The sequence below is a fragment of the Cyclopterus lumpus genome, chromosome 9, assembly GCF_009769545.1.
Source record: "Cyclopterus lumpus isolate fCycLum1 chromosome 9, fCycLum1.pri, whole genome shotgun sequence".
Lineage (NCBI taxonomy): Eukaryota > Metazoa > Chordata > Actinopteri > Perciformes > Cyclopteridae > Cyclopterus > Cyclopterus lumpus.
Window position 1 is genome coordinate 12024377 of NC_046974.1, and position 13136 is coordinate 12037512.

The window sequence follows — 13136 nt, forward strand, 5'->3', positions numbered from 1 at the left end:
AGATTTACTCTTAGCTTCTTTTTTTAGGTTCAATGCCTATCATGTTGTAATTTCATTAATTAAATCCTGTATGAACCTTAAGTATTTCTCAATAACATGACTAAAAAAACAATTTTTAAGTAGAATTTATTCAGAGTTTAGCACTCAATACTTATTAGCCCTACTCATCAGGATCTGAATCAAAGCACAGAAAAAGATAAATGTATTAAAAACAACCACAACTGCACCAATGTTGGCAGAAAATGGTGTGCTTATGTAGGAGTCCATCATTCATAGCAAGAGGGCTAATAAAGTTGTTTTTGAGGGCCTTTAAAGCGTCATGTTTATTGCTGCTTCTTGATCAATTAGAGCATGAGTACTTCCAATAGCAAACATTGTGAAACCCAAATGAACAATCCTGCACTTTTGAACTTTTATCTTAGTTCACAATGACGCATGCAGCCGTGGGTTTATGGATCTTATCTGCAGTGATCTGTGTGGGGAGAGGCCATCTCCCTGGTCATGGTCCCCCTGGTCATGGCAAAGATCAAGACACTGCCCTCGATGGTCTTGCTAACAGCCTCTCAGTGGTGACTTCAGCAAACAAAGGGTTTGCCTACCGTCTCTACATGAAATTAGCAGCTCATGCTGACTCCGAAGGCAAGAATATCTTCTTCTCTCCATATAGTGTCTCTGTCGCCTTGGCTGCCTTGTCCGTAGGAGCACGAGGGGAGACCCACCGTCAGCTTTTCAGTGTTCTGGGTTTCAACAACTCCTTAATGACGCAGACAGATGTAGATCAGGCCTTCCAGATGCTCCTCAAAACGACAAACGGCACTTCTCAGGAAGACACCAGCGAAGGGACCGCTGTATTTGTGGACAACCGCTTCAAGGCCCAGCCCGAGTTCCTGGAGACCTTGAAGCAGTCCTACTTTGCAGATGGGTTCAACCTTGACTTCACCCAAACCACAGATAGCGCCAATACCATCAATAAGTATGTGGAGGAGAAGACCAACGGAAAGATAGACAAACTGGTCGACAGCGTGGATCCAAACACCGTCATGTATCTCATCAGCTACATCTACTTCAAAGGTAAAAGGTCATGTTAGATGTGATTGTTTTTTTGGCTCATTTTGAGGTCACACCTTTAAGTTTCATGTATCAACTCTAAGTTGTGTTTTTTTTCTGCTCATCGTCAAACAGGAAAGTGGGCGACTCCATTTGATCCCAAACTCACCAAAGAGGACATCTTCATGGTGGATGAGAACACCAAGGTTCAAAGTGGCACCATTTGTTCAGAATGGTCTTGAGTCACAGTGATAATGCATCATCTCGCGTTCTTCATATTTACTGTCATTTCCAATTAAGGGACCTCACATTTAAGCTGTAATTTTTCAGGTTCCAGTCCAGATGATGAATATGGAGGAGCGTTTTGATACATATTACGACAGGGCCATTAACACATCAGTCCTCCACCTGCCCTTCGACAGCTCTTACTCCATGCTGCTGTTGTTGCCTGACGATATGTCAACACTGGAGAATGCCATTTCTCCAGCCTATGTCACCAAATGGTTGAAATGGATGACGACCAGGTCAGGAGAATCTAAAATCTTCCTTAAATTATTGGTTTGACACTGTATACACAACTCACCTTTGTCCTGTCAGGTCAGTTATTACTGTCAGAACAATTACAATAATTACAATAATTCCCACTTTTTTCAGGACACATGACATATATATTCCAAAGTTCTCCATCAAGAGTTCCTACACACTGAATGATGTGCTGACTGAAATGGGAATGGCAGACATGTTTGGTGATCGTGCAGATTTGAGTGGCATTTCAGATGTGAAAAAACTGGCAGTCTCAGATGTAAGGACAGAGCACCTATTTTATTTCACACATATTTTCTCCTTCCCTATATTCCATCCATCTCTCATCTCGCTTATCCTCCATAACGCTGTAGGTTGTTCACCAAGCTACCCTGGATGTCGATGAGGCCGGAGCCACTGCTGCAGCTGTCACAGGCATTGGTATCACACTTCTGTCATTCCGCCAAATCCCTGTCTTGAAGTTCAATCGTCCATTTATGGTTGTCATCACTGAACGCAACACAGAAAGAATGCTTTTCATGGGCAAGATTATTAACCCAAACCTCTGATGTAATATTAATTTTGTGTTTGCTCAAGCACCACTGTTGAGTCACATATAAAATACTCAGAAAAAACTCTTACTTTGGTCTCTTTCTTTATGATTGAGTTTGTAGTAAACCGTTTGAATATTTATGAGTGTTCGTTTTTATACTAGAGGGTAACATAATGAAGGGATAAAATATACAGTGACTTTGTATAGCATTTATTTAATAGTGTGTGTGCGTGTGCGTGCGCATGTGCATGTGTGTGTGTGTGTGTGTTTGTGTGTGTGTGTGTGTGTGTGTGTGTGTGTGCATGTAGCAGCTTTTAATATCATTTCAAAAGTTGAACAAGATGGAACTTGCCTGCTGCTAGACCAGGCACATGGGACACAATGGGACACCAAAAGGGACATATGTAGCAATAATTTAAGTTTTCTGAACCAATGAGAAAAGGGACTCCACTTAAGTACTTCATTGAGCAGGGTTGAATTATTTCAATAAATGTCGTTATTTATTTGCTTTCATCCGGTTGACACTGTATCAGAGCAACCAACTGCATTCTCCTCATTTGACTGTAGGTGGCGGCCATACGCCTCGTGAAGCCTTTTCTGCTGGAATCAACAATTTCCAAGAAGAAGAAGTTTGTTGCGTTTTGATTGGACGGCTGTAAATTCCCCTCAGTCATGGCCGAAACAACAGGAGAGGCACCGCAAGGAAGACCGTTTAACAAAGAGAAAATGAAAGACAGCCCCGAGGAGGAGGCCAAGCTGGAAAGGCAGCATTTCTGGAGAATAATCGATGCTTTTAGATTTTACAGGTATATTGACAACAATTAAAATACAGTACATGCCAGGTAACGACAGTGTGTGTGTCAATAAACGATGTCGTTAGCCAGTGACAATAGCTAAGGACAGATAGGTTTGGAGGGAAAACTCCTAACTGAGATGATTCAAATTTGATTTAAACATTGATTATTGCTTCCTACAGTCAAGTAAACTTGTATTTAATCAGCTTCCGGTAGCATTAATGTCCTGATTATTTTTGACTTTAGCTCCACTCATGTCATAGCACCTCCGGTTAAAACAAACATAAGTGAGGAATATGGTGTTGTAAGATAGCAATCGCAAGTAAAAGGTAACGATAAGATTAAATAATATATGAACCATTTGGACCAGCATGTTAGATCCACATTGCATCAATACACCGTCTTTTACCCAACTGCTACTCCGATGCATGACTTGTATTATCCCTGAGGGACACTATAACACACCGTGTGAACCCTGTCTCCGACTGGTGTCTTGTCTTCATGTCAGGGTCCATGTCCAGGAGCAGGTTAAGCGTGCCGAGGGTCAGATTTTGAGTCTCCCGCAGCGACACCAGGATTTGCTGCCAGATGTTTTGTCCAATCTGGCCCGGATCAGCCAGTGTGCGGACCACAACCAGGAGATCCTGCAGGCCGTCGTTCACAACAGCCTCCACATGTTTGAGAACATTGAATACGGCGAGAGGGTAAGGCTTGGCTTACAGCAGGTGGTCTACTGTACATAAGTGGTCTGCATACCAAAACTGTTTGTAGTGTTGCATCTTAGTTTTTTGTTGTTATTTACACAAGGAATTTAGGTAGAGGTTTTGTGTTTTCATTCAACTTCCAGGAAGATCCGCGGAAGGTGTGTCCATCTACTACGTTTGACATGGACAAGCTTAAGTCCACCATAAAGCAGTTTATCAGAGACTGGAGCGAGACAGGCCGGGCAGAGAGAGACACCTGCTACCAGCCCATCATCGAAGAGATCCAAAGACTATTCCCAAATGATCAATAGTAGGAAGCACTTATGCTCACTCATACAGACTAACACACAGACACCTGTATGCATGCTAAGACAGTGAGATATATATGGATACTCAATGTGCTATGGTTTCAGAAAATGTTGTCAAAATTCTGATGATGTGACTTACTCCACGTTTTCCATGTGATATGTGCATTTTGTATATTTTATTATGTCAGTGATGTGTCTAAGGTGAGCGTGCTGATTCCGGGCGCTGGGCTTGGCCGTCTAGCCTGGGAAATAGCACGGCTGGGCTATATTTGCCAGGGCAACGAATGGAGCTTCTTCATGCTCTTCTCTTCAAACTTTGTTCTCAATAGGTACAGCATATTTACTGCCACTAACACTCCTAAGACTCCTGCTCCCTTACACAACACTTAGAGGCTATCACCTTTTTATGCATACATTTTATGCAGGTTGTCTCTGCTTGCATGAGGTGTAACTGTCTATTAATCATACTTCATTAAATGTCATAAATATATAACTATGTTTCAATGATCACAAAAACTTAAACCAGTACATATAATTAATATTTAGTTCTTTGTAATCAATTCTGACCTTTTACTCTGCTGAATACCACTTCCTTCTATCCACCTGTCCTCATGAATTTGGACTGCTTCATTCAGGTGTGAAACGGTGAACTCTCTGACCCTGTACCCCTGGATCCACCAGTTTAGCAACAACAAGAAATCCTCTGACCAAACACGACCAATCATATTCCCCGATGTCAACCCTCAGAGCTTACCTTTAGATGCAGACTTCTCCATGGTAGCAGGAGACTTTGTGGAAGTCTACAGTGAATCAGGTCAGTTGAAGCTGGGGATCTTTCACAATTGACATTGCTAACTTGTGTCCTCTATAAAAATGTCCTTTCAGGCAGAGTTTACTCCAATATTGTATATTGCTCTCAGCAAGCTCCACAAAACAATTGTACATCTTCCAGCGGCCTTGTATTTTACTTTTGCCAAAGACTCCCAATAAATTAGACCGTTCTGTTGTGAATGTACAGTTAATGATGAATAATTGATCGTTGGTGAATTTTGCTCCTAAGCAACATTAATGATCATGTAATAATATATTGTGTGTTTGGGTCAGATTCCTGGGACTGTGTGGCTACCTGCTTCTTTATTGACACAGCTCATAATGTCATTGAGTATGTGGAGACTATCTGGAAGATTCTTAAACCTGGTGGAGTGTGGATCAACCTGGGTGAGTCGGCTTACTTTGTTAATGCTTCAATTTGCTATTCTTTAAGTTAAATCTGCAATAATATCCGCTATCAGACTACATTTTATTCACAAAGTAATCACATCTATGCTTAAACTGTTCTCAGCACATAAATGAAAATAACACAACTCAACAAATGGATGTCTGAAGAATAAGATGTTCATCAATGTTACTGTTTGTTTTAAAGTGTTGTAGGTTGACTTTTTCTTATTAATTAGAAAGTACAATTGTATGAAAAAGGGCTGATGGTTTTGGTCTGAGTAAACTTATCTCAAAGTGTAAATTAAATGTTCCTTCAGGTCCACTGCTGTACCACTTTGAGAACATGGCCGATGAACTGTCAGTTGAACTTAGCTATGAAGACATTAGGACAGCGATTGTTAACGTTGGCTTCCGTATAGAGGTAAGCCAAAGACTTTAATTCATATTCATGGGTACCATAATTTTTGTCTTTGTAAATCTGGTTCCAGTAGTAAAACAGTATTTGCATTTCTCATGCAGGTGGAGAAACCGTCTGTTCAGACCACCTACACAGAAAACGACCGCTCTATGTTGAGATACATTTACGACTGTGTCTTCTTTGTGGCACGGAAACCTGCAGACCTGTACTTTAACGGTCAAGAAGGAGAAGAAGAAGAAGAAGATGACCAACAACAGAGTTTTCCACCGGCTGCAAAGTCACCACGACGAGAAGGTACCGACAGGCTGACGTGACAGGAAATCCTTTGACAAAAACAGTAAACTTAGAGGCGAACATTAGACTGACAAAATGAAACAGAAATGGACACGGAAAGAAAGAAATCAGTGGACATCAATTTTACAATTTGTCCCGTCTATTTTTTATGATGCGTATCATGGAGAAATGTGCTAAACTCCGCGGGCCCTGTGTGATGTGTAACACCAGGAAAAACATCTATAAATAGTCTACATCTCTTGATACCTGGGGTTTGAGAAGAGTCGGTTACCCTTGGTTGCTATTTTGTTTCAGTGGTTTGTGTGTCGGCTACAAGCCATGAACAGTATATTTCTGTCTACTGCGGTCCTGCCTGCTTGACTGCCTTTGGTCTTAAAAATTCTCATCTCCATTGATTTTCACTGCCTGAGAGAGTGTGTGAGTGTGATAGGGTGGTGTGATGTGAACATTAGCTTTTGAAATCTATTTATTTTTTTAAATATGTTGCCAATAACTATTTCTACTCATTTGCATTGATGTCTACTAATTTGCATTGATCATTGGTCAACACTGAAAATGTAATCAAAACATTAGGCTTTTCGAGAATACATTGTTTTAAAGTCGCAGATGACTTTCATCGACTTCTGGTTTCTAATCACACTTTGTAATAAAGCCAAACATTAAAAAAAAAAAAAGTATCTCCAGAGTTTTATTCATAACAGCACTACAGTAGCTCAATGACTAATTTAAATGTGTTTTCATTCATAGAAAAGACAATGTTTTGTGTAAGCTACATCCTCGCTCATCAATTAGGAGGTAGATTGGAGGCGTAAAAAAACGATGTAGCAGTGAAGAGTCACACAAATTAATACAGTTATTAATGTAATTTATCAGGTTACACCTGTGCTAATCTCCCTGTGAATTGTCAAACATGTTTGAAGTGGAAAAGGTCTTTTGAGAGTAAAAAAGAGCAACAACCTCGTAGTCTTAAAAATGAAGCCAATGTGGAACTGCCCTAAACTGCATTATTTCTAATGACCAGCAGGGGGCGACAACTCAGGTTACAACAAGAAGTGTGTATCTATAAAGTCCTTGAATCACCTAAAAGTTGTAAAATGCACTAGCAGAGTTATTTTTCTTCCTCCACTGGTGTATGAGCTTAAGATGGACGGCTAGGAGGCGAGGTAAAGGAAACTCGAGTGTTCTCGATCTATGGGCCCATAGATGCAGAAGATGGCTTGAAGATCTGGGTAATTTGATCTATATTTTCTTATCCGAATTCAAACTTCAGCTGCCTGACTTGGGTCATGTCAGGTGATGATCAAAGTAGCCTGGGGAGAGTAGGTACATCCTGAAAACCCATTAAAAAAAATGCATGGTGGGTGTTTTATAGGCTAATTCCAGTAATGTGTTGATGAATTGTCAGCTGACATAATTAATACATTTTAAAAATGAAGACGTTCATGGAGTTGAATCTTTAAAAAAACGGACTCCCTTAAATACTTTATTGTTGTGACTAGTCATTTTTTTCTGGATTTACAAGGTGGAACCGATGGCAATAATATGGTCTGGATGAAATGAGAGCATGGTTCAGGGCGAATGTACCGCCACACGAAGAGAGGCGGCTGTGGGCGGGGATAGACAGCGGGGCTCTCTGATTGGTTATTCGGACTACCTCGTAATAAATCTACTACCGGTGCTGAAACTGTTGAACGCATCCTTGCTCAACGTCGACAGTGGAAAACAGCTTTAGTTACGGTATCAGAGTCCCACGTGTTGTTGACTTTCGCTCGCATTCATGGCGAAGAGACGTGCGGAGGACACTCTGCTACACGGCTCTCCCTCCAAAAGATGTCACCGCTCTCTCAGCAGTGTTGGCCTGCCGCTGGAAAGCATGGCTCCCACCGGGTGTGTGAGCCCGCCGTCCCTCCTGGCTCTAATGGGCTGCAGAAAGAGGCCGCACCACCCTGAAGACCCACAGAAACAAGAAGACGCACCCCTTTATCGCGAGCCCGCAAACTGCGACACAAGAAAGCATGGAGCTAATATTTTGCCCCAACAGACTTCTGGAGGTTTCCAGGGCCCTCGCCGCTCCAGCACTCTCACGAGCTCGAAGAAACGACCTCGAGACAACTGCGCGAGTTTAGAGACGGCCATTCCTAAAGAGAATGATAAAGTAAGTTATCGACGACGTAGCAGAATGTTTTACTGTGTGCAGCTCAGTTCAGAGAAAGTGACTCGGTGTAATTGTAGTAAATGTCCACTAGAGGTCACCCCTTACCCATAATATAGCTCGCTGTTTCACTACCTGTCAACAACTCTGAGTCAAATATTGTTTTGATTTTGTCCACATACGGTTGATGTCACCTCTCACTCTCTCACTTTCACTCTCTCAGGCTGGTGAGGACAACAACACTGAAGACTGCACATACAACTCCTTCCAGTACTGGAAGTTGCCCTTACCGGAACTTAACCTTTCACTGCTCAAAGATGAGAACCATTCCCAACGTAAAGAGGAGCCAAAAGTCAAGGACTCTGCTTCCGATGCCATGGAAACCTGAAGATGACAGGTGCAAATCAGTCTGCTCTACTCTGTCCTTACACAAGCAGTCAAACGTGATGAAGAAAATTTGATGCTTTTCTGCTGACAGAGACATTAAAAGCACATTAAGGTTGCTTGAAATGAGAAGAGATGCAACGACCTGATTTCGCAAACTGCCACAGTCAGTGATGTAGGCTCTAAGTAAACCTTGTGCAGGTCTGAGATCTTCGAGAGATTTCGCTGAAGCCACACTGAGATCTGCACTGCAGCATACTGTTCTTACAGTGGTGACCAAAACTGTGGTGACATTTTAGAAAAACCTCAGGTCTGGTGTATAATTGTGACTTTTTTCTTTTGTGCTAAATCTCTCCTGCAAACCTAGTATTTTATTAATATATAACGTTAATAGAATTAGTTATAAAAAGCTGGGTCTGTACATTTCAGATCATAATCACTGTATTGGCTGATGTTTTTTTGTGTAACTGGTTCTGAAATTGTTGTTTCTAGATTTCATAACTATAAGTGTTGGATACATTGGATAAAACCCTATTAAAGACTTCAATGTATGCTGTATTAGCACTTTTATTCCATGTTACTGATACACCTCATTGCCAATCAGAGCTGATTGTCCCAACCACTTTATTTTATTGACAGAACAGTTTTCTATACTCTATGTGATTTTATTATTGTTTCTTATTATTATTATTATTATTATTATTTCTTTAATTTTGTAATAACAATTTTCCCCCCATGTATTTGTCAGTTTGATTAACACTTAACCAACCAGAGACAGTCCAGGAATGCCTCTGGTTGGTTAAGTTCGCTGTACAATTGATTGCATTCCTGGACTGTCCCGAGAAGAGCATATACAGATGTGATCCAGCTGTTGATCAGTTGTGCTCAATGGCATCCGAGCCCTGCTGTTTTCAGGTAGGTGCCAATTTACTACACATTGTAGAACCAGGAATTATTCAGACCTCTTTGCAAACTTTGTTTTGTATGTCATTTTAGATTAATATAATTGGCCTTTTTCACCATCAATCTTGACTCAATAACCTATAATGACAGTGAACACATGTTTTTAGAATCTTTTGCAAATGTATTAAGGTCCATTTATTGTCTTTACACATGGTTGCACAACAAAATGCAGGCGCAGTCCCTTTGTCAAACAAGAAAACAAACAAACTAAATGGCCTGTGCATTCCTGTGGTGTATGTTTTAAATTTGCATCAGGAGGAACGTAAACAGATAAAAATTCAAAAACTGAAATCTCTCATTTACATAAGTATTCAGTACCTGTCATTTAGTACTTTGGAGAAGCCTCTTTGGCAGCAATTACAGCTTTGAGTCTTCTTGGTTAAGTCTGCAATCTCTGCCACCTGGATTTGGAAAGATTATGCACTCTGGAGCAGGTTTTCTTCAAGGACCTCTGTAATTCTCTACATTCTGAGCCACATGCTTCACCGTGGGGACGGTACAAGCCGGGTAATGAGCAATCCCTGATGTTCTCGCCACACCAGGGAATCCTTTTATTTGAAATGCAGTTCGCCAAACTCCAAGCGCGCTGCCTGTCCTGCCTTTTACTCAAGATTGGCATCCGTCCAGCAACTACCGTGAAGGCCTGATTGAAGGAGGGCGGCTAAGATTGTTATCCTTACAGCAGGTTCTGCCATCTCTGCAGAGGACTTCCGAAGATCTCCTAGAGTGACTGTTGGTCACCTCCGTGACATAAGGCTCAGTTTGGCCAGACAGAAAACTCTAGGAAGAGTCCTAGTGGTTCCAAATTTCTTCCATTTCACAGTTTATTGAGGCCGCTGTGCTCATGGGAACACTCAAATCTTTGGAAAGGGTTTTTTACCCTTGCCCTGATTCAAGGTTTAAAAGTAAGGGTTTGCAAGTTTCCTATCGGCAACCTATTCGTGGCCTTCGATTACCATCAGGGGCAAGCACTTTAAACGGATAAAAAGTAAGCACACAAATCATCCAAATGTGCACCACAAAAATATATGTATATTTATTCCATTAGTGATATTTAAATATTGCAAAGCAACCAGGACACACTTGACCAAAAACTGTAGTGAGACAGCAAAGGGTCTGAATGTTTTTATGAGAGTACACTGACTACTGGCTATGTTGGCCCTCTGCACAGCGCCCTCCTCCTCCTCCTCCACCACCCCCAGCCTGGACTCCTAATAATGTGTGTTTTAATTTTTTGGACAATCTTTTTTTAATAGTGTGTTTGTGTGATGTTTGGAGCTACTTGGATCCTGAATTTCCCTTAGGGGATCAATAAAGTACTTATCTATCTATCTAAACATACACAATATGTTTTGGAATATGTAATTTGGGGTTATTAATGGGTAAAATGGCAACTATCCATTTAAATACACCACAAAATGTGCAAAAGTGAAAGTGGTCTGAATACTTTATCAGACTAGGACCATGATGGGGCCCTGAGCGACTCGGATCTGTGTGGTCAAATCAAAAGACACTGACATTATTGTGCACCTATATACTGATATACTTGGTAAACACATTCAAACGGCACAGATCGGGAGCAAGGGAGGGTTTTTGCAAAGTTAGTAGAAAGATCCACCAGACACAACATCCGGTTTTCAGAATAAGATGTCGACAAATCGTATACTTTAGTTTAAATAAATGATATTCACATTAAGTATAAAACATGTGACCTGCTTCTAGTGAGTTAAAGGGAAAATAAAAACAAAGTGTCTTTATTCTTTGATTTGAGGGTTAATGGAAATATAATAAATTGAATAATATCTGAATTGAGATTGTACAAAAAAGTATAGATAACTTAATCATTCCAGGCAATGACTGATGCATATGTGTTTAGGACGTCTCTTAGGAGATATTCTAAATTAAAAGTCCTACCTTTGTACTTCAAAAAGCTAATTTCTGAATATTAAAAGTTATACAAAAAACGTTTCTCAATAACCATGCAATGACAGGCTTATGTTTTCAGGATGTCTGACTATAGTGAAAATAAAAAATGTTTACTGTTTCAATTAAGATATGCAAAAGTCACATTAGTTAAATTTTTACGATAAAAAAGCTAATTTCTGAATATCTGAGATGCAGTAAAAATACTCTTAATAATTCCAGGCAATGACTGATGCATATGTGTTCAGGACTTCTCTGACTCAACCCTTACTACAAAATGCTGAAGCCGCACCGATCTCCCGCTCCATCTAACCCTCACTCGTGAACAAGACTCCGAGATAGTTGAACTCCTTCGCTTTCGGTAGGCATTTTGTCCCCACCTGGAGGGAGCGATCCACTGGTTTCCGGCAGAGCACCATGGCCTCAGATGTTGAGGTGCTGACTCTCTTCCCCGCCGCTTCACACTCGGCTGCAAAACGCCCCAGTGAATGCTTGAGGTCACGGTCCGAGGAGGCCAACAGGACCACATCATCTGCGAACAGCCCGAGACCCCTGTTCTCCGGCCCGCGGCTGCGCCTAGATAAATGTGATAAAGGGAAGCCCTCGCGGAGGCCAACACCCACCGGGAACGTGTCTGACTTATTACCGAGAATACGAACTTTCATACACAGTATTTCTTTCCGTTTCTTCTTGCATTCCACATCAGGGTTTTCTTTACAACAATAGCAAGGCAACCTCATATTTTTTTTTTTTCCCACATAATTTATTTCTCCTCTCTCTGTATTCATGTTTTTAACATGGAAAGGTGAAACTAACCATTTGGCATTATGGTTAGTTTCCCCACAAGGACAAGCATCGGGTTATTAGGTTTTCCCCACAGGGACAAGCACCAATTAACACGATACATATAGTGATAATGATGTGTGGCTTGCTATCTGTAAAATAGTCATCTGAGATTAATTTGAATTTGATTTATTGCACACTAGTCTGTGATAACCAGGCTACACAGTTTCCACCCTAACCACACACACTTACACTCTGGCCAACCCCAACCAAATTCAGACCTAAGCTAATTGGTCTTATTGGTAGATGTCAAAAACATTAGTCTACTTATTTGTGTTTTTCAGCCTTAAACTGGAAGTCGTCTACAAATAAAATGATACAATGACACTGTGACAACGTTATTGATGTGTTTCTCTATAACATCTTTGCATACTTACCCTCGCATCTTGGATGAAGGAACTCTGATGTCCAGACGCCCCAAAATTCAAGGCATAGTCTCATTGTGACAAAATCCCCCCCCCACCCCCACACAAAAAAAAACGGTGTTATAACGAAGAAGAAAATGCGGACATGCACATTTCAAAGTTTGATCCAATGTTTGAGTTTAAAAAAATACTCTTGTATATTTGTACAGTAGAAATGTTAGATCTTTAGTGAGGTTGGAGTCGGCGATGTGTTGAACACATATGCATCATTCATTGTTTGGACTTATTGAGAGAAGACATTTCATAGCACAACCGTATTCAGTTATTAGATAGGACTTTTTTTTTTAGATAGTCTGGTAAAGTAAAAATGTCTGATTTCCTCTGATTGGAGTCATTGTCGGAAATTATTGAGAACAGTATTTTTATAGAACTTTTAATATTCAGAAATTAGATTTTTGAAGTAGAAAGGTAGGACTTTTAATTTGGAAAATCTCCTAATTGGTACAGTATAATTGTTTGATTGTCAGTATGGGTGGAGTCAGAGACGACCTGGACACATATGCATTAGTCATTGCCTGTAATTATTGAGAAAAGTAGGTTTACAGCAACTCAAATATTCAGAAATGAGCTTTTTAATCGTACAAATGT

At 40.6% G+C, this 13136-nt stretch overlaps 3 protein-coding genes across 3 annotated transcripts; all 3 read left to right on the forward strand.

Moving 5' to 3' along the window:
• Positions 1-428: 428 nt before the first annotated feature.
• LOC117736742 (serine protease inhibitor 2.1-like) lies at positions 429-2138 on the forward strand. Its single transcript, XM_034542269.1, has 5 exons — positions 429-1071; positions 1183-1253; positions 1378-1571; positions 1702-1849; positions 1944-2138. The coding sequence occupies exons 1-5, from the start codon at positions 429-431 to the stop codon at positions 2136-2138; spliced, it is 1251 nt and encodes a 416-aa protein (XP_034398160.1).
• Positions 2139-2782: 644 nt separating this feature from the next.
• On the forward strand, positions 2783-6522 carry carnmt1 (carnosine N-methyltransferase 1). Its single transcript, XM_034542271.1, has 8 exons — positions 2783-2928; positions 3425-3620; positions 3764-3930; positions 4117-4257; positions 4564-4742; positions 5033-5146; positions 5464-5567; positions 5666-6522. Exons 1-8 carry the CDS (start codon positions 2795-2797, stop codon positions 5876-5878), a joined length of 1248 nt encoding a protein of 415 aa, XP_034398162.1. The 5' UTR covers positions 2783-2794; the 3' UTR covers positions 5879-6522.
• A 1002-nt stretch (positions 6523-7524) lies between these two features.
• On the forward strand, positions 7525-8944 carry wu:fa19b12 (uncharacterized protein LOC560551 homolog). Its single transcript, XM_034541820.1, has 2 exons — positions 7525-8013; positions 8234-8944. The coding sequence occupies exons 1-2, from the start codon at positions 7636-7638 to the stop codon at positions 8396-8398; spliced, it is 543 nt and encodes a 180-aa protein (XP_034397711.1). The 5' UTR covers positions 7525-7635; the 3' UTR covers positions 8399-8944.
• Positions 8945-13136: the final 4192 nt, after the last annotated feature.

Bases quoted from the DNA above. Each gene is read 5' to 3' on its own strand.
- wu:fa19b12 (XM_034541820.1), top strand. From the start codon at position 7,636: ATGGCGAAGAGACGTGCGGAGGACACTCTGCTACACGGCTCTCCCTCC. The intron at 8,014-8,233 runs GTAAGTTATCGA...TCACTCTCTCAG, and splicing joins TTCCTAAAGAGAATGATAAA to GCTGGTGAGGACAACAACAC.
- LOC117736742 (XM_034542269.1), top strand. From the start codon at position 429: ATGACGCATGCAGCCGTGGGTTTATGGATCTTATCTGCAGTGATCTGT. The intron at 1,254-1,377 runs GTTCAAAGTGGC...GTAATTTTTCAG, and splicing joins TGGTGGATGAGAACACCAAG to GTTCCAGTCCAGATGATGAA. The intron at 1,850-1,943 runs GTAAGGACAGAG...ATAACGCTGTAG, and splicing joins AAAAACTGGCAGTCTCAGAT to GTTGTTCACCAAGCTACCCT.
- carnmt1 (XM_034542271.1), top strand. From the start codon at position 2,795: ATGGCCGAAACAACAGGAGAGGCACCGCAAGGAAGACCGTTTAACAAA. The intron at 3,931-4,116 runs GTAGGAAGCACT...TTATTATGTCAG, and splicing joins CTATTCCCAAATGATCAATA to TGATGTGTCTAAGGTGAGCG. The intron at 4,258-4,563 runs GTACAGCATATT...TGCTTCATTCAG, and splicing joins TCAAACTTTGTTCTCAATAG to GTGTGAAACGGTGAACTCTC.